At 39.7% G+C, this 24,981-nt stretch overlaps 3 protein-coding genes and 1 non-coding gene across 4 annotated transcripts; 3 read left to right on the top strand and 1 right to left on the bottom strand.

Moving 5' to 3' along the window:
- Window positions 1-184: 184 nt before the first annotated feature.
- On the top strand, window positions 185-256 carry trnap-ugg (transfer RNA proline (anticodon UGG)). The gene has a single exon. It is a non-coding gene; the product is annotated as a tRNA-Pro (tRNA).
- Window positions 257-8,129: 7,873 nt separating this feature from the next.
- LOC134866300 (transcription factor Sox-14) lies at window positions 8,130-8,855 on the top strand. The gene has a single exon (XM_063886396.1). The coding sequence runs from the start codon at window positions 8,130-8,132 to the stop codon at window positions 8,853-8,855; it is 726 nt and encodes a 241-aa protein (XP_063742466.1).
- A 3,273-nt stretch (window positions 8,856-12,128) lies between these two features.
- On the top strand, window positions 12,129-16,071 carry cldn18 (claudin 18). Its single transcript, XM_063885326.1, has 5 exons — window positions 12,129-12,506; window positions 14,633-14,797; window positions 15,142-15,292; window positions 15,378-15,491; window positions 15,579-16,071. The coding sequence occupies exons 1-5, from the start codon at window positions 12,287-12,289 to the stop codon at window positions 15,664-15,666; spliced, it is 738 nt and encodes a 245-aa protein (XP_063741396.1). The 5' UTR covers window positions 12,129-12,286; the 3' UTR covers window positions 15,667-16,071.
- Window positions 16,072-17,158: 1,087 nt separating this feature from the next.
- Window positions 17,159-24,932, bottom strand: selenof (selenoprotein F). The gene is made up of 5 exons (XM_063885961.1): window positions 24,778-24,932; window positions 22,963-23,130; window positions 20,117-20,180; window positions 18,610-18,659; window positions 17,159-18,459 (listed from the first exon to the last, which is right to left on the bottom strand). Exons 1-5 carry the CDS (start codon window positions 24,823-24,825, stop codon window positions 18,328-18,330), a joined length of 462 nt encoding a protein of 153 aa, XP_063742031.1. The 5' UTR covers window positions 24,826-24,932; the 3' UTR covers window positions 17,159-18,327.
- Window positions 24,933-24,981: the final 49 nt, after the last annotated feature.

Raw genomic sequence — 24,981 nt, 5'->3', positions numbered from 1 at the left:
CATTTGCTCATACAGCGCTCTCGGGGTTAAGCACAGGTAACAAACTAGGTATGCTTGCTAGCTGTTTGCAGCTAACTAGCGTTAGCCGTGTTTTTTCCTGACTAATGTTCAGTATCAAAAGCCTAGCAATCAATGTCGACATATATAGTACGTATATAGTTGGTGCCTCTACCGTTCCGAGTGTGGCTCGTTGGTCTAGGGGTATGATTCTCGCTTTGGGTGCGAGAGGTCCCGGGTTCAAATCCCGGACGAGCCCAGCTTTTGCCATGATGAAAGACAGTTTTTACACCACAATATAGCATAGTATTCCTTAATTGCTTTTCAATCTTCTCGTACGTTCACTTTGTATTGTTGCAGAAATAGACAAAAGGAAGTGACTACCTATTTGGGCAACATCTTTAGATAACTATTATACTGGTCTCTAGTGGATTTTGGCAGTACTACAATAGGTGGTTTCTGATTATTGTGTAATTATAAATTAGCCTCTGTTTTTCTTTTTATTTACATTAAAAACATATTTAGGTCTCATTAAATCAAATTTTGGCTTTAGTACGGTTTACTTATTCTGTGCACAGGAGCCACATCCTGTGCACAAACATGAGTCCAGCAGATATCTTGGTAAATACCACTTTTCTCTTTTATGTTACAGCAAGCATATCATCACCACAGGAGTACACTATTTCCATTATTTCCTTAAGCCTCTTAGTGGCAATATGCTCTGTCATTTGCAGAGTGGCTTCCATATTTTAAGTTCTCCCTTTATGTACCCACCACCCTGTTTATATGGCTTATAACAAGGGTTTCTCTTCTCCTATTAATAAGAATACAAGTTGCTGATATTTCCCCTTTTTTTCAAAGTGGATACTCTAATCCCATTCCTAAGAGACAGGAAGTAATACTGATGTGTATATGTGAAATATATGTGTAAAGGCATACCGGAACATCTTTTCAAGCCTTTGGCACACACATTCTCTGAACCACATGTATTTGTTGAGCTACATTATAAAAACAACAGCAACAAACTGTCACAAACTGGTAACGTGACAACACAATCTGCTTTTATTTTATTAATATTAATATATTTTGTCAGTTTCCATTTTGTTTTTTGTGCTATTACAGTTTATTAAAAAAGTTCCCTCAAACATTCTGCCAAAGAATAATATCAACGCTTGTGTATGTAATAGACTGTTGCTTATGGTTGAATATAAAGATAATGTAAGAGTAAATTGTGTGAGTGCTTGTCCTTTATTTAAATTGAATAGACTTGCTTTTGGCTAGTTGCATCCATAACAGATCTTATAAAAGGCACAGGTATAGACTGTTCCCTTTACTATTTGCCTGATTATAATATCACACAAAAAAGAAGAGCTATGATTGATTATCATATCGGTCAAGCACTTGCTTGTATTATCTGCAGCAGTCTCCTTCACTTCATAATAAACGGAACAGGTGATTAAAAACTATTTCCAGTTAAAAATTCTGTAACGCTTTTCTGCTGCCATGAATATTTGTTCAGCGTGTTTCTCTGATAACTTTAAAATCCAGACGTCTAATGACTTAAATCCTTAATTTATCGCTATTTGAACCTTAAGAAACAGAAAAACGTGTTACAGTAAGTGTGTGTATGTGCCCAAAACCATATAAAAGCAATATTTGATAGAGAACCACAAAGCTGACACATCTTTAAAGGGGATATGATGCCATGAAACGCACCATAACCTTGAATAAAATGACATTTGAAAATTGCTAAAGACATTTAGCATAATAAGCACACAACCCAACAAAATATATAACAGGTCTAGTGTTTTTTGGGGGATTCTTATGCGTAAATGATAAATATTCTACCGTAAATAGTGTGTATAATTCAGTTTGTTGAAATTTGTAAGAGCAACATAATAAGGTGATCATCAACTTAAATCATGTCAAATCTAAAAGAGAAACCGTTTCAATCTCTTCACCCGATCATTTTTACATTCGTTTTTAAATACATTGGAACTGTAATCAGAAAAAACCCTCTCACCCCTGGTGCAGTTTCCTCCCCCCTCCATCACCCGACCGTCATCACCCCTTAACCAGTCTGTCATTTAAAGTAAGCAGCCGCCTGCTTAGACGGCACCTTTCACTTCCCAAGCAGGACTTAATTTACAGCAGGACATTTTAAATCTCCTGCTCCGTGGCGCTGAGTCCCTGACAGATGCCTGGTTGCAAATGTATCTCATTGACTGCTGACTCGGGCGTATTACAAGCTGGCTGATAGGGGCCGCACAATAATGTGGCCCTCAGGTTTATCCTCACATGTTGGAGGAAGTGTATTAATTTAGTTGAGATGGGGCCTTATGAAAGTCCTCCTCTCAGGATTGACGCTATCTTCCGCAGAGCCGGAGCATATTCCAGCATCAATGTGTCAGGGGAAAAGCTATTAAAACCGCTTTACTTTTCCTAAGTATCACCAGAATAAGCACAAGATTTAGTGAAATCCCCCCCATAGCAGAGAAAATCTCGGGGATTTTCCCCCTGAAATGTTTCCTAATGGGCTGCTCAGAAGTGTCAGAAACTCTTGTTGGACTTCACTGTAGTTTGTGGATTTCAGTGTATTTATTTATTGCTGAAGAGACACAATTTGAAGTGTGGGTGCATCTGAACTTTTCATATAATACAATAAATCATTCTCACCGAAAAATAGCTTTAGAAACCATTCTTTTTTAAATCTAAAAGCAAGTTAGGCATTTTAACTTTTACATGTTTTTAATGTTTTACCTCTTTCAAGGTAAACTAAAGATATTAAACATGCACTCATGTATTGAAAATAACTTTGATCAAAGTCTGGCATTGCCTTTGTTTTAGCTTTATTAAACATTATTTGCTATAATTTATAATATACAAAATGATTAAGCATGATACGTGGGATGTGTGTAAACACCAGTATTTTATATATATATATATATATATATATATATGGAAATATCAGTAATAAATAAATCACATGCAAGGGCTTATAATGTAATATATAACTACATTAAAACAGAATTGATATTGACTTTAAAAGTCAGTCCTCTTTCTCATACAGAGCACTAAAAAAAATGTAACAATATTCCCAACGAACTGAAAGCTAACGCTGATTTCTCTTGGTTTTCTCATCAGATCAAGAAATGAATTGTAAATAACTAACCATGCACACATTAGTTTAGCTTTCAGCGATTTGTATAATTTTCTTATTTTATTTAAATTAGTTAGTATTTGAAGATGGAAATGCACATTTTATGTGAAGTGTGTTGGTTTTAGCGTGCGTGTATGAAATATGTTGTGTGTTAAACTGTTAATTGAATTGTATGTGGTGTATTTTGTGTTGACCTGCAGATGGAAATCAGCAGACTGCTATAATGTAAAGCATCTCATCTCTTTGAGATCTATGTTCTTTTTGTACATGGTCCCTGACAACTAGACCGATAAACTAAACTAAAATGTATCCTTTAAAGAGAACTACGACCACATCAAAAGAACATCCATTTTCTAATTTCTAAAAAATATTACATGAACCACACTCAAAATCAAAATGATGATGTCATCAATTTTAACGTCTTGAGCTGCTCCATTGTCATGAATCAGTAAACATGCAATCGATCAATATAGAATATGGAAACATTTACAACAGACAACCCTACAAGAGAATAGATCTCATTCAGGTGTAAAGATTCTCCCATTCATTGTTGACAGAGCAGCTCCAGACCCATTTCTGTGTTTTCTGAAACTATGAGAGATCACCAATATATCTTCTTGAATATGCCATAGATATAAAATGATAACATGAAATATTAGAATTTTAAATGTAGGTAGTATTATCCTTTAATATTGCAAATATTTAAGGAGAATAAAAATGTATACAATAATTTAGGATCGCATGTGACAATTATTATTGACTTTTATTCTTTAGTTTTTACTAGTACTCAATCAGAAACTGGTGGTAAATGCCTATCACAATTACCTAAAGCACATAGTTAATCATCACATTCCTTGTTTAAATCCCAGAGATATATACAACCCTAACCCTACTATTACATGAATCAAAGAAAAGCAGAAAATCCTCCCAAGACAAAAGCTGGGATAAGGTAATGTTCAACATCTGTGTAAAAAACACAATTATCAGAAAACGTTTATTTCAGCTAGTTATCTGTCAGACGTGAACACTCTCAAGCAGCAGCTTCTCAAGGAGGGCCTTTTGTTCAGTTCTAGTGTTATTGGCCTCTCTTGCCATTAAACCCAAAATAACCTAAGTCAGATAATGCTGCAGCATCAGAGAACAATAGAGTTGTCAAACCCACAGAGAAAGAAAGAAAATACATTTCACGATATCAGCTCTGCCGGTAATTATTCAGTTAATCAATACAGCAAGTTAGTGGAAACAGCAGAGTTTTTCTCCGCTTGACTCGACGGATTCTCTTGTCAGACGTTGGCACACTGAGCGCCCGTCCTGCCTCCCTGTGTCTTCTTTCATTCCCTTTTCACCCCCAGGTCTTCTGTACCTGTCAATTTCTTTCTACAGTGTGACTCCTTAATCCACCTGAGTGCATGGAGGACAGTTTTGACATAAGAAGAAAAGATAGACTCCTAAGGAGGGGACCAGTATCTTTAGAGCCCGGGGATAACCGGATTACGACAACCATTTTGTGCTGCTGGCAGTTTTTCTTATTACCCTTTTTTTTCTTCTCCCCCCCTCATCTCTACAGAGTTGAAATGTTGCCCTTTGGAAGTCACAGCAAACACTGTCTGGTACACAAAAACACACACTCCCAACAGAAAAGCTTTGAGCAGAGCAAAACCGAACAGATGATAGAAGCCAGAAACAGATTTCTTCATACCGTCCTCCTCATGTTGTTTGTTCTCAGAGAACTCTCTAAAACATGTTTCCCTTGCGAAGGTAATCATTGTCTCTGTGTGGCAGAGGGGGCCTCCTGTGTGTGTGTGAAGGCCTGAACCCACAGCTCAGGAGATAACAGCACAGCCACGAGGTGACAGATCAACTGTCTGACCCCCGCTGACGATCACTTTATCCCCTCAGCCCGTCTGCTCTCCGAAAAACCTCTTATCACCTCCACCACTGGATCCTTTTTGTCCATTTATTTTCCCTTTGAAGAGGCCCACTGAGCCTTTGATTGTGGGAGGTAAATGAAATAAAGGCCTCCTCCTCGCTGGTACCCTGATATCTAAGTTTATCACCGCGACCAAAAACTAAACCTTCAACTAACCACCACAGGTCTGCCTACTGGGAAACACATCATGCTTCTGACATGGTAATAATCCCTTTTGCAGGAGCCCTTTTCAGTGCCTTAGAGGTGGCTTAGAAGCTTCCACTTAGGAACCAAGAAAGGTAATTCATCCATCCTTGTATAATGGGTTCCTGAGTATTTACTCCATGCAGTAATCCCCTGTTGTTACCTACAGAGTGGTGTTGTGATCATGTATTTTTGTAGGCAGACCTAGAAGTTAGCATAGCAAGTGTTCCCTCAGCTAAATGCAATGGGAATTTTCATTTGACTTTAGAATACTGCAGAAGGTAAGATCAGTGGCAAACACACGTTTATGATACTTACACGTTTTATTCAGCAGAATAATCTCCATATAGATTGGTGCAGAAACGAGTCCTTAAACTTGTAAATTACATTCAAACAATGTTTATGATCAAAAGCCTGAAATAAGGTCTGTTGTTAAAAAAAGCCTAAAACATATTACATTTTGTTCTCTGACACAAAATACGTTAGTCCTTACCCCACTCATCGTAATGTTATAGCATTAGCTTTTTACTTCAGCAGATTGCATTTACTCTTCAAAATCACAAAGTGCCATTAATATGCGAAGAAAAAAACGTGTGGAGTATCATAAATATGTGTTTGCCACAGACCTTTTCCTCTCAAACACACTGAAATCCAATGGGAAAAATCCTATTGCTTTTGGTCGGGGAGCCCTTAGCGAGGCTAACTTCTGCGTCAGCCTAAAAAAATACATCATGACTGCAACACTCTATAAACACCACTTTTATTCTCTCTGAAGCGTAAATGCAATTTCCATTGAAAAGTCAACTTTAGGCTTTGAAGGAACTACAGCACATGACTTCACCACCGCTAAGCTAAAGGTGGCTAATGTGATGATGTTTACCTTGCTCAATTAGTCACAAGAGGAACCGCTCTTTTTATGACACAACAAAGCTTCAGACATTCACCAACGATGTATTTACTGACATATTTTGTCATGGAACAAAACACGAAAATCTCTTTTCTGAAACTTCTTACCAAAAACCTTGACTTTGATACACAGGAACCAGAAGTGGTAAAATGCTGATTCATTTCCAGATTTTAGGACTCATTCCTGCACCACTATATAAACTCCTATAGGTTCTTCGAAGTACACAAAAGTACGCCGTATATACTTCATACTTAACTTATAGCTCAGACTTTTCTCCATCAATGTCATTTCAATAACAGACGAGGCAACGAAATTTGATCAGATACGGTTTAGCAATTATGAAAACTGTAACAAGCAATAACTCACCCAGGGCCAGTGAATTATAGCTGTGATTAATATTGATTTTGTAAAGAATGGAGTATGGAGAGGTGAGCCGCTTATATTGATACATAAGAAAGCTGCATGGCATCATGGGAAGGAATATAAAATAGTGATTGTGTTGGCTTTGGGTTTTAAAAAGTACAGATTGGGATTTTGAAACAAAAATGGAGGCTAGTTTGGGGTAGTATTGGTTGATTCCTTGGTTGGATTTGCAAGTCCAGCCATGAGGATGAGGTTAGTCAGATTAAGTATTTCCAAAACCAAATTCTGAATAGGGCAGGACATGCAATAGACTTCTTTCTGAATAATAATTATGCGCTTCTGTGAACATTTACTTGAAACCTACTCATGGATGAGAGTTGCGTTAGCTAGCTTAGCTTAACTCATGTGAGCCTCTTGTCCATGAGTTGGCATGATTCCTTCTGCTTGCTAGTGGTTCCATTGTATCGTCTTGAGGGCAGACATCTCTACAAAGGATGTCTTGAACACTTGGAAATTCACACCAAAACAACCTAGATTGAAAACTAGCACCATACTTAATAGAAAGAATATGTATTGTCTGAGGTGCTCTGATTACAGCCGGACTACACGTACCACTTTTTAATCACATTTTCTACAAGGATTCAGTATTTATCTCTCAAAATGTTATTCCTTGTAGATTTGAAACAATATGAAGGCTTTCATGTTGTGAAAAAACAGTAACGCTAGATTTTGCAAGTTTCTATAATTTCCTTAAGATTTTCAGGAAGTTTTTCTTTAAATACTACTGTTTGTATTAAAAAATGAGGAGTGCACAATCCGGGCACTCATTGTGCATTTCATTTGGCTGACACTTCTCAGTGTGAATGCCAAAGCACTCATCATTTCAAGAGTCTGGATGTGTGTTTTATTTAATGTTTTTTTTATTTAGAAGAAATTGTTATAAAAAATAGAGACATTCATGAACTTTAGAATATCTAAAGTCCTGGCTACACCGCTGATTTATTGAATGATGTGGTCACATGACTTTAAAAGTATAGCGATCTCCTTTGTGATCTTCTGAAATAAACATTCATTACAAAAGAACTTCTCAGTAAGCCCTTACAAACCTTCTAATGTCCAGTGTTTGCAACATTTTACCCTATTCTCTGGCTCCTTCTCTGCACTTGCCTCAGTATATTGGGGGGGGGGGGGGGGAGTCACTTAGAAATGTTGTACAGTCATTTCTTCTTTCTGAAGGGATTACAGTGCGCTCCCTCATTCCCATTGGCTTGGCCCACCGTGACAGTGGTGTGGTGATGAGTGTCTGACATGCCCAGCATCCTCCATAACAAGCTTCCAACTTGGTCCTGTGTGACTCCCATTCACGCGCGCAGGCTTAGCTTTATATGTGCTTTCCCTTCACACTTTGTGCAAATGCTCATGTCAATCGGGAATTACAGTTTGTATTATTTTTGAAAAGAGATAGAGAAACATTTGAGCACTTTTCCGTTTACGCACGGAAGGAGCATGAGGTTCTTGGAGAGGTGACTTTATTTAAAGTCCAGCTTCTACGTGTTTTATATTTTCAAATTAATGTGCCAGCTTTTGAGATGGCAAAACCTTTAGATCACATCAAAAGACCCATGAATGCGTTTATGGTGTGGTCCAGAGGCCAGAGGAGGAAAATGGCCCAGGAGAACCCAAAGATGCACAACTCAGAGATCAGTAAGAGACTGGGGGCGGAGTGGAAGCTGCTCTCCGACTCGGAGAAGCGTCCTTACATCGACGAGGCCAAGAGGCTGCGGGCTCAGCACATGAAGGAGCACCCGGACTACAAGTACCGACCCCGGCGTAAACCCAAGAGCCTCCTGAAAAGGGACCGCTTCGTTTTCCCGTCTTTACTCGCGGACGCAGAGCATTTGAAGGGATTTTCCATGGACTCCTTCCTTATCCCCGGGGATAAAACCAGAGCTTTCCTCGCTCCTGTCTCCTCCTCTTCCCCTTCTTCCTTCTCGCTGCTAGAGCCCGTGGCGCAGTTCAGCACCGGAGCTGTCCAGCGCATGGCTCATGACATCCCGCACGCTCTGGCTGCCGGCGCTCTGCCGTACAACGCGCACAGCTTTGGATACCAGACAGCAGGGATCGGGGCTCTTGCTTGCCACGGACAGCACACCCACAGCCACCCATCCCCCTCCGGCCCCGGGTACGTGGTGCCGTGTAACTGTAGCGCCTGGTCTGCTGCCGGGTTACAGCCGCAGGTCGCCTACATCCTCTTCCCTGGAGGGGTGCCTAAGAGCGCAATGGACTCGTACACTTCCCCCAGCTCCAGTGTGTGACGCACGGGCATAACTGGGGGAAAGTTTGCGCATACAGGAACTCTCCATTAAATATGAGAAAAAGAACAAGAACTGAACACAGTATATGTTTTAAACCTGAACATATCACAGCAACATATGCATATAATAGCCTATTGTTTCCATAGAGGTTATTTCAAAATGTCAGAAATGCTGCATCCTGAGAACCAAAAACACTTACAGTCTCCATATGCGTTCATAGATTTTTGTTAAAGTTTTTTTTTTGTTAATAAAATTCACACCTGTAACTTTCTATATAACCGATAACAAATCAACACTACCAGACACTTAAATTAAAAGCTGATGAGAATTTATTGTGCTTTTTACCCAGGCATAAAAGACAAACTTATTTCTTATCTCCTAAATAATAATAATCATGACACATTTGACTTGGAAGCACCCTTCCTGACACCAAATTTACATTACAACGGATAAAAGAAACTCTCAACAAGTAATGCACCTGTTTGTATCTAAGTCGGTTTTTAGTTTTTTAGTTTTGAAAATAATAAATGTTAGCAAAAAACATTAATGGATTTGTTTTTTACTTTGGAGATTTTTAAGAAGTGTTAAGAATGTCCAAGCATTTTATACTAGCAGATGCATCAGATGCTGTTCAATTAACCAAATGTGGTGGGAAGTTATTGACATACTGTTTGTATTTTGGATGATTCACACTGCTTTTTTGGTAGGAGTTCTACTGATTATCAATGTGTTGTTTATTTTATCAGATGTCATGTTTTGTCAGATATCAGTTGTGATAATAACTGGGGAAGGTTCTGTCCAGCTCTTATTTGAACTGGCTGATTAATAACAACCCTATAGTCAAAATAATTCATAAACAGAAGTCCTTGGTGTCGACAAACATAACATTACATTTGAGTCCCATCATGTTCGTTGCCTGCTGTATGAGTTTCATTGTGTGTTTGTTGGAGTGAGCTGTTGATAAGGGAAGAATAGAAACTTCTCTCCTCCCCGTGTTGTTGACAGAGTGATAAGGAGAGAAGTTGAATCATGGAAATCGTATGAGGCGCTGTTTGTTTTCAAAGTTAGTAAGAAGGAAGTCACAACACTGAAACCCCCGAGCTCCAGTCTCTGTTTCATAATTCTCAGTATCTGTGATGAGGAACTATGAAACTGACCACGATACACCAGTATGTTCGGGTCATGGCCAACGTTTTTTTCTTTAATTTCTATATTAAATTTTACACAACAGTCCTTATATGGGCATGTATCGGGATGTTGTATTCAGTGGTTCTTATAGGATGAAACACAAGTGACCTTGAGCAAAACACCAAAATCTTTATCGATTCACAGGTTGGATACAGCTCTTTAGCTTAAGCATGTTTAAGTTTACTTTACAGGTCTCTCTTTTCCTTCTAAAGACACACACTGGAAAAACTGAAACGTTGACTTTAATTAAATGTATTGTGTCAACAGATTTCACATAACTGTATTACTGTAGGTCAGTTTAAAGCAATACTATTTGGTTCAACTTAATATTATTGCTTTCAACTAAGTTCATACAGTTATGTGTAATTGGTTGACATAATACATTTAATTACAGTCAACGTTTCAGTTTTTTCACAGCACCTGAACCTGATATGAAGTTACATTCTGTCCAGGTAAACGTGATCATTCTTTGTGTTTGTCTTTCTTTCTGGTAGTATATTGTGCTGTATCTGAGTCAGTAGCTGTAGAAGTATTTATTTAATTCAAATGACTAATAGAAATATTCCAAGCAAAAGCCTTTATCCAGAATATCATCCAGTAAGCGTACAGAAGTATTACCAGGAAGTACTTTTCATCATGCAGATCATCATTACTGTCTGTGTTGGAGTATTTACATTATTGTATCATTATTACTAACGTTTCATATGTAAGATCCGCTTTTGTGTTGTCAAGGTTAAGCCCATCTTAACAACTTCAAATACTTTTGGTAGTTTTACAGGTTATAATGTATTATATTTTGTATGTTTTAAATCTTAATTTGAACTAAAGCTGGTAATGGGACAGCCCAAAATAAAGAATACATCATTTTCCTCCTCACTGTAAAGCTGTCATTGATTGAATGCACATTTAATTCGGCATGGTGATACGGTTTGAAAAAATCTAATTAAAAAATGATTGAAAAAAACATACATAAATACATAAACCTACAAAAAGATTCTTACAACAGCTCTGTGAATGATCTTGAGAAAGTGGGTTATGATTTCTGGAAGGAGACGTTGCTGTTGAGTTTTTCCCCTGTGTTGTTTAATCCCTAACACTCTCCAATCCACACCAAGAGGTGGAAAGTGGATTAACTCAAGTTTTGTACAATTTTGAGGTATGTGTACTTTACCTGAGTATTACCATTTCATCCTATTGTACTTCTACCCCACTACAATTCAGAAGTAAATGGTGTACTTCTACTCCATTACATTTATTGAATCCCTTTATTGACTTTAGAGATCTGGATTAATGATGGTAAATATAATCAGCCCTTAAATCAGACTTTAGTTCACCTGCAGTAAATCCAGCAGCTACCCTGCAGTATACAAAGCCATTCAAACTAGCTGCACCTTTACCAGCTCTGAGAACACTTTAATGATCAATAATTATAAAACATCTCAGAGATATTATTCTGAAATGGACCAATCAAACAATGACTACTTTTACTGTCGCTACTTTAAGTACATTTAGATGAGAGTACTTTCTACTTTCACTGGAGGAACATTTTGAATGCAGGACTTTTACTGTGACAGAGTATTCCTACACTCTGGTACTTTTACTTTTACTCAAGTACAAGATCTGAGTACTTTTTCCACCTCCGCCCTCACCAACATATTATAAATTGTCAAATATGACTGCAACTGGGAATAAAAATATGTCATTTTGATTTGTGGTCGAACTCTTTCTTTAAATAAATGAAGTAAAAGTACAATATTTCCCCATAAAATATCCTAAAATACTTAAGCAAAGTACCTTAAATGTGTTCTGAAATACAGAACTTGAGTTAATGTACACTCAGCTCTGCCTCATCTGTTTGCATGTTTCTTTCTGCATCATATTTGTGTTTGTGAGTGTGTTGTCATGGCTGTTCCCTATCTGCTGAGTGTTGGCGGTTGACCTGCAGCTCTGTGATTCAGTTTCCTGTGTTTACATTCAAACAGTACGTTCTCATTTGGGTGCCAGGTGCTCCTATCACCACTGTGACCACACCTCAGCACAGGGCGGCCCAACCCATGCTGCTTCATCACCCACTGAAACCCAGCCGCCTCCTCCCCATCCCCTCACTCTGCCCACTTCATTCCCCGCCTGCACACTGCTGGCACCTCTACGTTTACATCTGCAGCTTTAGTCTGTCGTCTATTTAATCTACGCCCAAAGCATCCTGCCAGTTTATTCTCTAACTTCTGAAGGAGGAGACAACGATGGCGCCTTCAGTTCTGCAGAATGGTGGATTCATTCTGGGTTTGGTTGGTGCCGCAGCCCTCATCGCAGCGACCGCCATGAACAACTGGAGTGTGAAAGACAGGCAGGGGGACGTGGTGACGTCCGTCTACGTCTACAAGGGTCTGTGGCAGGACTGTGAGACGGCCTCCTCGGGGTTCACAGAGTGCCGCCCGCTCTACGGCCTGCTGGGATTCTCAGGTAGGAATCCTCCATTTTATATTTAATATGCAGAGATTCTCCATTCACTAATTGAATTCAAACTACTTAATTGCTTTTCTATGAATAATAAAAATGTGACAAGAAAATGTCTCTTTGATTTGTTGAAGAATTTTCTTTTGAGGGAAATGAAAACCATTTCAACCCTTAGAAAGGCTGCAGTGGCTCAGGGGGGAATTGGGTGTCTGCCAATCAGAGGGCCGGTGGTTTGATCCTAAATCCAGACAATCCTTTGCTTTGTGCAAGATACTTTTCCACCAAATTGCTCCCATCTACAGTATCTCTAAGGTCTCGAAGTGTTGGTTTGGATAAAAAGGTCAGATAAGTTACGTAATGAAGTAAAGATGCTGATCAGAGGAGCCGGGTTCAAATCCGGCCTGGGACCATTTGCCGCATGTCACTCCCTCTGCCTCTGATTCAAACTCCAATGAGTAAAAACATTTTAAAAAGTTGCTCCCAAACAGTGAAGAACTGGGATTACAAGGAAGTTCTCTGAATACGTTCAAGATCCTAAATATGAGAGGAACAAACCCCTCAAAAAGGTTTTAGTGTTTGGATAACCCTGCTCGAACAAAATGTTTTTTTTTGTATTTTTATATATCTTGATTTCAAAAGGGTGTTGTTGGTTTTTGTCCCAAACAGACAAGAACTGGCGCACAAGGAAGTTCCCTCTCTACGTCTAAGATTCTAAATATGAAAGGAACAAACCCCCCTGAAAACGGCTTATATTTTTGGATAAACAAAGCACAACCATGTTTTGAGTACTGTAACATGTCTAGTTTTTCAAAGGGCGTTACTAGTTTTTATCAGAAGGCTTTTTGAGTCTCGTTCAGTTACAGGATCCATGATGACACGTGTGAGCAATATAAAAGGCTATCTCTTCCTTCGTTGGATCCACTGCCAAATTTGATATTTTTTTCCATCGACTCGATGGCTAGTTATTTTTGACACATCTGAGGCCTGATATTCATTTCGGGATAATGCCATCATTTTTTTGTTTTAGTTCCTCTCTGTTTTGCTAGAAGTGATCGAGTCAGTAGTGGAAGAAGTATTTATTCAAGTCAAAGTACTTTCACAATATGAAAATACTCCAAAAGTACAATAAAACACAATGTTCTCTTTCTGCGTCAAATGATTCTTTTTTCTCCACAGGCCAAATGGCTTTTTTTCAGTGCAAGGAAAGAAGTAGTCTCAAATAATAAACAGGATGCTAAAAGGATGGATCAAATTATTTCCAAAGGGAAGCTGAAATCAAAACGAATCTTCTTCTAGCTATTTAGAACTTTAAAACCTTTTTTAAACAGTTGATATTTTAATAAACATTTGTTCGTCGTCCTCAAACCAACTCTTGTTCCGGCATCCAGCGCGTTCCAATCAGTGTTTGCATTAGCACCGGTGCATTCTGGTCAGTATAATGGAGAGCCAGGCCGAGTCAACACAGTTATCAGAAACAGAACAAACACCAAGCAGAGGGCAGGGTCCCGCAGCACACTGTGGGAGAGTGCACAATAAATACATCTGTGACCCACACAGTCTGTGAGGGATTCTGATTTAAAGGTCACTTATTAAGCAAAATACACTTTCTAATGTCTTTAATATATATATGTCTCCCCTGTGAGTTAACAGACTCTGAAAGGCTCAGCAAAAAATGTTGTCTCTCTCTTTCCCTCCTGATCAAAGAATGTGAAAGACGCTCAAAAAATGGCTGCGTTAGGTTTTGGTTCATACGTGACGTAAAACTCATTTTGACGTCATTTATGGGTTGCACGGCATTGGCCACACCCAACCACAATAAGTCCCCTCCCGCCCTCTCACCCTCTCACCTGAATCTTCCACAAAAGGGCGTGGCCAGCAGCAGCTCATTAGCATTTAAAGCTACAGACACAGAATCAGCATGAAACAGAGGGGTTGATGGCATGCTTTAATGCATGATCTGTTTGGTATTTTGATCAAAAAACTTCAGAGACATGTTTTGTGTATATCTGACACCTGTAATATATTGTTAAAAAAGAGTGTAATATGTGACCTTTAAGTCTCACAACTGCTTTTTAAAAAATCTAATTCCAAAAGTATTAGACCTAACATGATGTGTGTTTCCTGTCCAATAGGAACTTTCCAGGCAGTGCGGGCCCTGATGATAGTGGGGGTGGTGCTGGGGGTCCTGGGGGCAGTGATATCAGTGTTCTCCCTCACCTGCCTCTCGATGAACAGCATGGCTGAAACCACCAAGGCCAAGATGAGCCTCACCGCCGGCATCATGTTCATCATCGGCGGTATGACTACATTTATATACAGCTTCATTTATTGCATATTTGTTATGCTCTTCGTGTCATGTGAAAAGTTCTTTTGACTGATACAATTTACAGACTTTTAGTTAGGTATAGTAGGACTGTCACTTTTAACTATCCCAAATACATAGTTAGGTGTTAGATAAAAGCATGTGTTGTAAAGTGAGACTCTGAATCTAATGATCGTTACAGAGGGGAAGTGTTACTTTGAGTTGCACATTAACAGTTTCTATATGAATCAATAATAATAATAATACATTTATATAGCGCTTTTCCTAACCCTTGAAGACGCATAAATTCCTGTCCATGTCCCTCTATTCTGTCCTCAGGTGTGTGTGGCATTGCAGGAGCCTCCATCTACGCCAATCAGATCGTGGCCAGTTTCAGGCTGTCCACCTACCCCAACTACGGAGGCAACATGGAGATGGGTGGAGGGATGGGGGGAGGAATGGGGGGAGGAGGAATGGGAGGGATTCCCAGGTATGAGGATTATTTTGCTTGTGTTTTCATATTTTCCATATAATTCCCATGCTGGACTAAGATCATGGGTTGTTTGTCTCCACAGATACACATTTGGCCCCGCGCTGTTTATAGCCTGGATCGGAGGGGGGGTCCTGGTTATTGGGGGCATCCTGAAGTCCCTGGCTTTCAGGGGCATGGTGAAAGATGAAAAACCACAGTGAGTCCCCCACAGATGCCTTATGGATTTGGTTTGAATGTGTGCTTTTTGCTTATACAATAACAACTTCCTGCCTCTTGTTTCCAGTTACCCGGGGGTTACGTACAAACCTCAGCCCCGTACCAAGAGCGAGCTGGCTGACCACCATTCAGAGGCCACCAAGAATTATGTGTAACGTCTACCTTTAAAGCACCACCAGTTTATGTTTGCTTTTAGCTGTTCACATGCAGCATTATTTTGTAGGATTTTATTTTTCTAGATGCCTTTTATGTGGATAAAAATATGTCTTGATTAGAGTCAATGTGTCTGATGTTGTAACAGCAGTTCAAAACCTATGGACGCCAATTCCCGCCAGTAAAATGAAAAAATAGAAACATGACAAAAACACACCCTTTAAAAAAGCTTCCAGCTAATTGAATTGTGAAGATCTTTCGTCAGATCTTTAAAAAGTAGTTTCATATGAATGCCTCCATGGTTTCTATATCTTTACAAATGCTGAATGTAATTGAAGACTTTTTTTTTACTTGAGTTTTGTTCATCATTTGATTTGTATGATAATAAAAGACTAATTTGTGGATTACATGGTTTGAATTATTGTATTACCATACCTCATTAACTGTAAACTTGTAGATGTTTTATTTATGCAAGACCTTCAAGACAACATGCAGTTATGATCTTCTTTTTAAAACTGCAATAAGCACTTCCTGTCAACATGCACCGTACAGTCAGGAGTTACACTGCTGCTCTTTGCTTTACAGACTGCTAACTGTATGCAAAATAACCGTAGAAGCTACAGACGGTAAACCTGTTTTATGTACACATACATGTACAAATGTTTTAAATAGTTCAACTATTTTCCATCTGCATCATCCTGTAATGTGAAATATGTCATTAAGTTCCTCTCAATTTCAGGGAATAACTGTTCAGGAAATGCAGGGCCAAGTACAACCTTTTCATTTTAACAAGGGAAACGCATTTTACTACCAAATATGTACCCCAGTAAATATGTATACGAATACTTTTCAGTAGTATTTAAGTTGTATATATATTTTGGGGGGATATTTTTATAACATTTAATGCTTTTTAGGGTTAAATCCTTATTTTTAACAACCAACACAGAGTCCACCTGTCCCAGCACTGAGCTGCAGTACTGTGGCAGACCACTAGATGTCAGCAGATGCACGTGTGAGTTCAACTGTACTGGATAAAAAAAACATAAATGTGTTAACATACATTTGTTTTCTCCCTTAAGGGACATCAAGGGATAGGATTTCGTCACAGACTGTGATAAAAATAGTTAAATAAAATAAAAAATACGACATCCAATAAAGTAGATTCAGAATCCTCCTAGATGTAATACTGTGTAGCTCAAAATCATGGTAGAGAAGTTAAAGATAGAGGCTGACAAAATATACAATACTTATCATACAAGATATAACAGGGGGCTTAAACCTTATGTTTCTCACTGAAAAGGACTTCAAACACGTGTTCTATCTGGGATACAATCAAAATGTGTGTTACTGCTAATATGTATGTTGAGTATAAGTGCCATTGGAGGACTTCCAAGCATATTTTGATGATTATAAGGAAAAGACAATCAAATATTAAAAGCATATCATTTCACGCTTAACTTCCATTAGATTAAAAAAAGAATCTTTAGACAGAAATCCATCAGAGACTTTGTTTATTGTTGCATATTTAAACCTCACTCGCTCCAAAACAAGCATCAATATATGAATCCAGTTCCTCCCCACAGCAGAAGATGCTGAAACACAGACACACATCAGAGCTCACATCCCAACACTGGTTTACTGTGAGCCCATCACCAACGTGTGCTCCAGCAAACACATCGGCACATGGAGAGCAACTAGGATCCATTCCGACTACAAATCCCATCAGTCACAACGTTGAACCTTATAAAAAAATAATCAAACATAGATCAGACAGACAGGGGGGGTTGTCATCTCCCACAGACAAACAGCAAAACACTTCATAATATGCATTATTGTTTTTTAAATTCCTTTAGACCATGATTTAGCTGTAATCTTCATCATTATTCGAGTGTGCTGCCCAGCTGGGCTCTGATGCGGTCTTTCCTCACTGTCGCATAAGTTATTTGGTAGAATCCAGACAAGAAATTCAAGATTTTCATACAAAAACAAACAGTCATATCATGATTTAACAACCAGCCATGATTGCCGAGTTGTGTACAAATTGGTAAATAATTCAAGGGTCGCTTCACCAAAATTATTTTAAAATGTTTCATCAGTAGCTCATAGCGGTCTCTAGCCATGCAGATCGTTCAGGTTTTATTTGCTTTAGAAGTTTTAGAAGCTCCTGAGATTTATGTCACAACTTAAATATGATATGCAGCTGTATTTTGGTTCAGGGTAGTAAACATTTGTTTTTCATTAGACGGAAGAGTATAAGGGCCACTTACTTATTTTAATAATCAGACCAAAAGTGTTTTTTTTAATTTATTCTGAGAACAAAATTCAGATTTAAAATATTAAAATTACCACACATTTGGTCAGATAAAAAAATTAAAATGGATAGACATGTGGCACTTCTCTTCCGTATCATTGGGATCAGTCTTCGGAAGAAAATAGTTCCAATTAAAATGAATGATGGTGTGTTAGGTGGTCTATCCACAATGACTAGGATAACTGTTGAATATTTTACTTCCAGCGCTGTGAACACCACTAACAAACTAGCTGAGGCGGAGAGTCATCTCAGGGTCATAAAACACAATATATCTGCATGGCTACACACCACTTGAGGCGTTGTAATTTGGGTGAATCGACCCTTAAGGTAAAAAACAAAACAAAAAAGGGTTCTATATCCGGTCTAATTTCTCGCTGAGGAACTCCTCCACGCTGTCTGTGTTCCACTTGAGGATGCTGAGCTCTTCAGCGATGTTCCCGTTATCGTCCAAAAGCTTTAGCACAGGATCCGAGCCTCTGACGTACTGCATTGTGAAAAAAAAGGAGGAGCGGCATTAGGAAGATAGTACTAATGGAGAAATATGATATGACATAATCAGGTTTTCTCTTTGGAATTGCATTTTCTCAAATGAAGCGTAATGTGTGTTGTTATGAGGTGATGTCATCATGCCTACCTTGATCTGAAGACCCTTGAACATCTTGGGCTTGTCACTCCTGACAAAAGCTGGGGGGGGGAAACAGACATGTGTCAGGTAATCTATCGGTCAACTAGCCTCTTCATTTCAGAACAGAGGTTTGTGATTAGCGACAACTGCTAAACCTCCCGGGAATGTGGCGGAGACACAGTTGAGAACACAGAGCGGCTGCAGCTGACGCAAACAAACGGCAGCCATATGGCACAGACTCCAGACAGCCCCCCCACACACTGAGGAGTACGGCCAGGACTCCATCAACGAAACCCGACACTGCATTAACCAAACATTACACCGAGCGGAGAGGGGAGGTCTACTCCCAACCCACACAGACACACACACCCACACACACACACACACTCACACAACTTCAAAAGCATGTTTGGAAATCAGACCTCAGGGCCTTTTAGACCACCTACCGCAAAACAGGGATTTCAGGAGGATAAACGTTACACACTGACACACAAAGCACAAGCTTCCACTGAGTGTAGAGGTATCCACCTTGGCACATGCGTTTAAATGCTCCTCGGATGTTCATTTTTCCACAATTGGAAAGATGTTGTTCTGATGTTAATGAGCTTGTTAGGTGGAAACAACAAAAGTGTGTGTTGTTTATTCCTTTTAAACATGTAGTGGACATCTGCTTCAGAATTGTTGTTCTCACTTTCACAATCATTTTCCAGGTCAAGTCAGGCAAAAACTCTTCTAGTTATTCCGACAACACATGAACGCAGCCGTGAGAAAGGACGTGCATCTAATCTGTGATTTGGAACAAGATGTATAATGATACATGATACAAGCGGTTCAAATGATAGGAAACGAGCTTCAAGGCTTCCTTTGATATCACCTTTGTGACGGACAAACGCAAACAATGCACATTATGGTGCTTATTAAGCATTTCTATGTTATGATTTCACTTGCCAGAGTGCTTCTATGTTTTGAAACCAAAAGGAAAACTATTACGCTAGTTACTGTAAAATAATCATAGCAAGTTTCAGTGTTTGAGTTAGGCGGTGTTGCTAAAGCTGTTCTTCTTAATTCAACACGTTTGAAAGGTGATAGTGTAGGCCTCACAAGTTATGCATATTGCATCAAGTGTTATTTATTCAAATAGTTTCATACAATCATATTCATTGAGATTAATGTGAGTGAGAAGGAGAGTGAGCAACCGTGGAGATTGAACTCAAACCATTGTAATGAAGACAGACAGACAGACAGAGACATTAACTAGTAGTTCTCACAGCAGACTTATATTAATTCTTCACAATAGTGTGGCAGTCTTGTGCCTTTGCAACGCAATTATATTTTCCTAAGTCCAGTAAATTCTCTCTCACATGTTTCTTTAACCCTATGACATTTCTTTCTGGAAGTTAAGTAAAGGCGGTGTGGACACAAGATCATTCTTTTTTTTTTTTTACAACTCGGCGAGTCGTTGCCTTCTTGGCATGGGTAAAAATATCTAATAACCATGTCCCAGCAGAAAACTTACCTTGGACTTGGGGGAACCTCCCCAATTTTCATCCACACACCTCCAGGATGGCCCCAGGGTAGAGCTGTGTGCAGAAAGACACAGCGTTAGGTAGTCCGTAAAGAGCTACCGCCCACACACACACATCAAAGCCCACACACAGAGACAGTGCGGGCTTGCGCCCCAGCTGGCAGCAGGTCACCTGGCAGAGTGAATTTGATTCATAAAGAAGGTGTCCGGGCGGCTCCTCGGGGGTCATTAAACTGTGAGCCTGTGCATATGGAGCAGGGCTGATGGATGGCCGTGTGTGCAGCCTCACTTATAATCAAACCTCCAGCACCAATTCACAATACGTTAGAGGAATTTGGAGTGTCACCGCGGTGTTTCAAGAGCATGCTCTAGCTGGCCGTCTCAGGGAGCGGAGAGGTAAATGGCCTGGTTGGCCGGTCCACGCGACAAATTAAATTACGCATGCAAAGCTCAGAGCCTCTCCCCAGCCGTCCTCTGGCTTTCTGTAAACAATCCTGCAGTGGCAAGATTTAATTTCCGTGCTTTTCATTTAACCACGCATGGCAGAGCTGAGACAAGTCACAACTGTGTTGAGAGCAGGGAGACAAATAACGGACCACCGCTCTAACTGAGCTTATTGATGTTTTTAACAATTCAAAAAGACTCCTAATTGGCCAGTCCCGCTGTCTGTCTGTGTGTGGCATTAAAAGCACCAATGCTTCCAGCCATGCCTTTTCTTTATCTTACTTTTATGAACTCGAACAACCTGTCACCCAGAGAGAAACTAAGCTCAGTTCAGCTCAATAATTACAAAAAAATATGAGATTTTTAAAGATTTTGTAATAAAAAACAAATAGAAACAAGTAAAGGTTTCTTCATTTTTTCGAGAGTCGTAGTTCCTAAAAGAGCCGTGACCGATTCTGCTTAATCCCTTCAACACATCCAGGATATGTTTGTGTCTTTGGCTAAATCAACCCTGACAAAAGCAAATCTGCTAATCGATGCTTCTTCAGACAGGAAGAGATATTCCATTAATTCACCAAAACCACTCAGTGGGAGATTTATCATGTCCTTCCTGCATTTGGCAGTTTACACGGTCTGCCTTTAGCCTGACTTCATGGCCTTTGACGATATGATCGCGACCATAACCCTGAAGTTACCCCGCTAACCCCAAATCTTTTTGGGGGGGATTTATAGACAACAACACAAATGTAAAATATTATAAATGCATCCTCTTTTGACTAAAATGGTTTAGTCTTGTTTACCGGCCCGTGGGAGAGTTTCAGGAAGTGTCTCCTGTCGTACATAATGCTGCATCGTGACCCCACAGGGAGGCTGAGGGGCTGCTATATGCCAGGTGCTCTGCAGAAAATCTCAACATTTAAAAACGAGTAACCGAAATGCCATCCACGCTCAGTGAATCTCACTAATCGACAGGGCTGCGAGATACGCCGTTCCTCAGAGGGTTTAATGACACGGCACTGATGTCTATTGCCAGACTGAAAGAATTCTTAAAGGTGCATAATTGTTGCCGTCTGAGGAGAAAATGTGCTTAGTGACACCGTCGTTTCTGCCGGTAACCCTCGGAGACGGCCGACTGCTCTTCTAAGTGACATTTTCCCTCAAATGCTGAGGAGGAAGAGGAGTAATGTTTCCACTAAGTGTCTGTCTGAAACGTCAGGAGGTGTAATGAAGTGCACTTTCCCTAGGTGCTGTTGCTAGGATACCGCACACACTCCTGGGGGCTTTGCTTAAAATCAAAGAAGAACTACATTGTTTTTCCACCAACACTTGACTCCGTGTTTATCTGTCAGAGCCCAGCAGGGAGTGCTTTTTGATTCACTGTAATCATGAGGGCGATGACACCCCTCACTGGTTACTCTGAGGTTTTTACTGCTAAACTTGCCATCTCAACCCCAGTGGGGGTGTGAAGCTAGGGTTAAGGAGCTCCGACTCAGAGAAAAAAGGGTTGAGACAGACGGCGAGCGTTTGTGTGGCAGCTCAGGTCTGATGCACAGCTGCAGACAGTATCAAGCGACAGGAGGCGGACAACAGGTTGTTTTTAGTAGCAGTTCAAAGGCTGGAGGTTGGGATCCTGTCAGTAAATGTGACACGTTTTGACACAGGGGTCATCCCAATGTTCCTACTGTTCACTGAGGAGACTGAAGCTCAGAAAATGACTAGGGACCAGGGCTGGGGGGAGGGCACAATGTCAACAAAAATCAATGTGGCCAAAATAATTCAATTCATGAAGACTATTTTGTCGTTTTTATCCATAAAAAAAAGTGTTATTCTGCATCTTAATTCAAAAAGAGATGAGTCTGAGGAGATGGAAGGAGTGTCTTTTACCATAACTGAAAAGAAGTTGAGGAGTGTGTGGGAGATAAACTCAGGGATTTTAGTCTTTGCAGACCATTTACATGCACAAAAACCTATAGAGCACGTTACAGAAACAGAAAACCCAAAACGCAACGGGGGCCTCTTCAATTTCTGCATTTGAACATGGGTACTGCAATACTAGTTGACCACTGGGGACGTGTAATATTTTATTATTTGAATATCACGGTTAGTACCATTACCGGTAAAACTCAACACTAGCAGACAGTATACGTTTCAGCTGAGGACCTCAAAATGAATAGTCTATCTGTTGTGCTTGATCAAAATGGTGTATTCTGATTCACACAGCACAGAATAACAAAATGCCTTTCAATTGATAATTTTACTGCCAACACATTTGTTAACATCGTTTCTGTTTACTATTCTCAATGTCCTTTATAAAGGTGTTTGCAACACGCTCCTCGCTGTGACTGAATCTAGGCAGCTAATTACTTCCCCCGGAGCTCTGTTTCCCCCTTTACCTTGCGCGCTTCCATCTGGGCCTCCTGCTGGCAGCACTGCCGGCAGTCGGGCTGGAGCTTGGTGAGGCTGAACTCGCCGAGCAGGTCACAGGAGCTGCACAGCAGGTTGCTGGAGAAACCCAGATCCCTGCACGCCTCAGACGACAGATCGGCACCGTATGCCGACAGCTGGGGCCAGGAAGGACAAGATGAGCGTCACACAGAGAGGAAAGAATACAAGGCCAAGTTTTAATAAAGTGCTTACTTCTTATAAGCAGATGTGAGAGGATTAACTAACAGGGAGAGCTGCAGGCCACAAACAGCGGTTTTTGTTGAACATACAGTATGTGTTTAAATTGACATTAATAACTAAATTATAATTAAAGAAATGCAATACATAAACCCAAAGTATTCTACGCCCACACCCCACCCCAGCTCTTCCGTTCTGTCTCTACTTTGTTGAAATTATTATTTTACATCACAGAGGAAGGATAATGATTGTGAGGTGACAAAATCTCAAAAGTCAAAATATGAAAGCTGGTCCTGAATGGTTTATCTTTTCCTTTCTCGGTGGAGAGCGTTTGGTCGGGACTATCTATTTATATTTGTTCTTTGCAATGAGGATCTTATGCTTACATCGGATGTTCCTAAAATCTTGAGTGTTATTTTTTGGTTATTGAGCATTTCCTGATATTGCACAGTAAGAAGATAGACTGAAATCTTCTTATATGCATAGTAATGAATATTATAACAATCTATTTCTGTGAATTACTACACCCTGGACCTTTAGTGAGGAATCTTTGCAGCAAAATCATTGGGTGCCAGAGAGCTTTCGGGTAAGAATGTAGGTAAATAGGTTCTTTCAGGTTGATTTGTTCATCCCCTTTAGTGCGAGATTACAAAAAACGAAACGGTTTTAATTAATATCCCAGTGCATATTGAATAACAGGGGACTCCACTTATGTTGTTTGGTACTCGGTTTTATCAGCATTTCCTTGAAAGGAATGCTAAGCCTACAAAGTAACTGTTACATGATCTGTTTTCACTTTCAAGATTGTGGAAACCAGTTTCCAAAATCCCCATTTTAATAACGTTAACTTTATTTGTATAGCATGAGAGGATCAATGAATGGAATGGAAGTACCATACTCTTCCATAAAAGAAGACCACAGCATAGCCTTAATGTGTGTGATTTGGTGGACGCCAAACTTAAGAGATAGTCCTTTTTTGGTACATTCCTGTTTTTCCCCCTTTTAAGTCGGAAACTAATAAAAGCCAACTCACAAACAGACTTTGTTTATGTATTCTGTGTAGTTTGGGGTTATGTTTAACGGGGCTTTTGCTAAATAAGGCAACATTTGCTCAGAAATAATCCAGCTTGATATCTATAACGCATGAATTAATGTATCGTTACAGTCCTGAAATAGCTAACGCTGGGAATAAAATTAAGAGCAGAACTAGTTGCAGGTATTTAGGAGTGATTTTCCTGAGAAGGGAGCAGAATCTGACGAGCATAGATTTAGAACACCGGAAGTATTGGTTTACAGCTGCCTTTCTCTTATAAAACCAACCTATAGTTGTAGCAACATGGTCATATATTTTAAGGTTGATTAAGGTTAGTTAAAATAACAGTTTGCTGATAAATATAGAAACTAATGAGGCTTTATTATCAGAATTATATTTTGAGGATAAGCCACGTCATTTTGAAGCTTCGGGCTCAGCAGGATGCGGCTCACAAACTGAACATTACGTTGCAGTAGTCAGCTTTGCTAACACACATTATAACGACTTTCTTAAAGCGGGGACAACTGCACAAGTTAAATATTAATACACTCACCGTTTGTAAAAGCGACATAAGCCACAGGAGATACACCTCTCCCGACATTATCGAGCCTTTTACTGCTTTGTTAGCATACAGGAAAAGCTAAACTAAGGACCCCTTTATTTACTGAAGGGCTGCCCGCTGCGCCTGATAAACTCGGGCTAAAGTGCCTTACAAAAAAGACAAATGCATAACAACAATTTAAACAACAGCCAATAG

Source organism: Eleginops maclovinus, chromosome 6 (assembly GCF_036324505.1).
Source record: "Eleginops maclovinus isolate JMC-PN-2008 ecotype Puerto Natales chromosome 6, JC_Emac_rtc_rv5, whole genome shotgun sequence".
Classification (NCBI taxonomy): Eukaryota; Metazoa; Chordata; class Actinopteri; order Perciformes; family Eleginopidae; genus Eleginops; species Eleginops maclovinus.
The sequence above is the reverse complement of the archived record's forward strand: the minus strand, read 5'-3'. Positions and strand labels throughout refer to the sequence as shown.

Excerpts from the sequence above, each read along its gene's own strand:
- LOC134866300 (XM_063886396.1), top strand. The coding sequence starts at position 8,130 with ATGGCAAAACCTTTAGATCACATCAAAAGACCCATGAATGCGTTTATG.
- cldn18 (XM_063885326.1), top strand. The coding sequence starts at position 12,287 with ATGGCGCCTTCAGTTCTGCAGAATGGTGGATTCATTCTGGGTTTGGTT. Across the intron at positions 14,798-15,141 it reads CATCATGTTCATCATCGGCG|GTGTGTGTGGCATTGCAGGA; the intron begins GTATGACTACAT and ends TTCTGTCCTCAG. Across the intron at positions 15,293-15,377 it reads GGAATGGGAGGGATTCCCAG|ATACACATTTGGCCCCGCGC; the intron begins GTATGAGGATTA and ends TTGTCTCCACAG.